At 43.5% G+C, this 2037-nt stretch overlaps 1 protein-coding gene across 1 annotated transcript in view; it reads right to left on the reverse strand.

The window, feature by feature from the left end:
* LOC107108419 (ubiquitin carboxyl-terminal hydrolase 43-like) overlaps positions 1-624 on the reverse strand; it is a gene marked incomplete at its 5' end in the record, with an annotated part of 24772 nt that extends 24148 nt beyond the window's left edge. Inside the window, one exon of the mRNA XM_015408847.1 lies at positions 521-624. Within this exon, the coding sequence (XP_015264333.1) occupies positions 521-624 (104 nt within the window). The remainder of the gene's footprint in view (positions 1-520) is intronic.
* Positions 625-2037: the final 1413 nt, after the last annotated feature.

Genomic DNA, 2037 nt, shown 5'->3' on the forward strand with positions numbered 1-2037 from the left:
AGTTTCGGGGGGATTTAAGTATCCCCCTGATTTTTTTTTGAAGTTTTCGGATTTTTGTGCAGACGTGGGGACTGCCCCACGTGCGCACAAACATCTCCCTGCCCCCCAGGTGGCCCCGGAGCGCGGATTTAGATATCCGCACAGACGGGGCCACTTGGGTATTAGATATATAGATGATAACCACGTCACCTGTGCCCTCATACTGTCAGATGCCTCAGTGGGCATTTCCTTATTTCTAAGTAAAAGAGTAATTAAACTACCCCTCATCTCATTGATCAATAATAATCAGAAATCTCTCACTCCTCAACATATGTAGAAAGAGATCGGGGTCTCTTCTTGATAGCTGTGTAAGAAAAGGAGAAGCATACATTTTGGATAAAGCTGGAGATGGAGTTGCTGAGAGAGCAAGACTCCCAGTTTGCAAGAGATTGTGGGCCCTGGTTATGCTCCGCAGCCCTCCTCTCTTTGGATACATACCCACCTCAGTCTTGTCTAGCTGGGTCTTTGTATTTTCTCTTACCTGTCCACAGCTGGATGGTAGAGAGGCCAGCTGTCCTGAGGAGAAAGATAGGTGCACTTTGCAGAGCTTCCAACCACTCGTACTTGGAACAGGCTCCCAGTAGTCTAAAAAGATAAATGGTGGGGGAGAGAGAGAGATGAGCCAAAGGATTCCATGTCCTGCTGTCCCCACAAAAGATGTTTTTTGAAACCATGGACTTTGGAGGAAGCAGACAAGCTCTGCGAGCAAACCAAAGAACCACCTGCGCCTTGGGAGGAGCATTGTGGATAATATTTGTGTCAGATATTTTTCAGGGACTAAATCATGGTTTCTTCATCAAATAACTGAGTATCTTACAATGGTCCAGTTAACAAGGTTTCCTGTACTAGTGAGAGGCTGCTACCCCTCCTTGACAATTGCATAGGAAATGTGAGGCCAAAGCCAATTGTGCAGAGATATCCAGAAGAAAAATAAGCACTGATGTAGTTCATTTCAAGTAGTCAAAGTGCCTATCTCAATTATCCTTACAACTACCAAGCAACTCACCAGGTAACCCCCAGGTTGCAGATGTGGGACTGAGGCCAATAGTAGTGTTTATGGCTGAAGTGAGATGTGATGTGGGAACTCCAGAGATCAAACTCCTAACTAGCTCTCATTCTGCTGTCCTGGCAGTTATTTCATTCTACAATTTCTTCCAGTCATTTTGATCACAGGAAAACTGTGGGCACTCCCAGGTACCACTTTATTTATGTGTGTAATTTCAAATTAGCATGCGGCTAGGAAAAAGATGAAGCTGTTCATGCATAGAGTACACTGATTATGAGAGAACTGGCCCTCATACAGACTGAAATCCCACCTCTTGGAATGCAGTCACAAGGAAAGACATTCAACAAGTCCAGCACCTCCCCAATAAGATTAATACTAGCGTGCAATCTCAAAGGGTAGATGCATGGCATGTTCAGCAATGAAAGGAAAGCCTGCCTCAGGTCTTAAGCAGGTGTGAGATCAATTCTGAAGTAATGCTAATGCAAATCCTAAAATGGATTTGTATTTTTTAAAATGTGCATTGCTTTGCAAAAGACAGTACCACACCTACACCCCATGAAAAATAAGCATTTCCTGCTCCCCCTCCCAGTCATTACACATCCCTCCCTAGCCCACCCTATTCCTATGCAGCCCCCAATGAGAAAAGAACTGATAAAATATCCATTGATTAGCTTTCAGAACAGCTTCTGACATTACTTTTTAAAAGGGAAGCACTTTGGATATTGCTCCAGAGTCTAAAGATTAATACAAACATACTTCTCTAAACTTTATTTATCAGCTCAGAAACCTATCAACTTCATGGCTGCTCCTGCAATGGCTTCCCAACATATATCCTTGTAGCAAAACAGAAACTCAGTAGAATTTTTTTTAAGATCTTTGATGGGGGGGGCAGAGCGACAGTGGGACTGTGCAGTCGCACCCAACACTCCCTCCGCGTTGAGCTCCAACAAAAGAATTAAAATTAAAAAAACAGACTGCAATTTAAATATCAC

The sequence above is a fragment of the Gekko japonicus genome, unplaced genomic scaffold (assembly GCF_001447785.1).
Source record: "Gekko japonicus isolate JY-2015 unplaced genomic scaffold, Gekko_japonicus_V1.1 scaffold4283, whole genome shotgun sequence".
Taxonomy (NCBI): Eukaryota; Metazoa; Chordata; class Lepidosauria; order Squamata; family Gekkonidae; genus Gekko; species Gekko japonicus.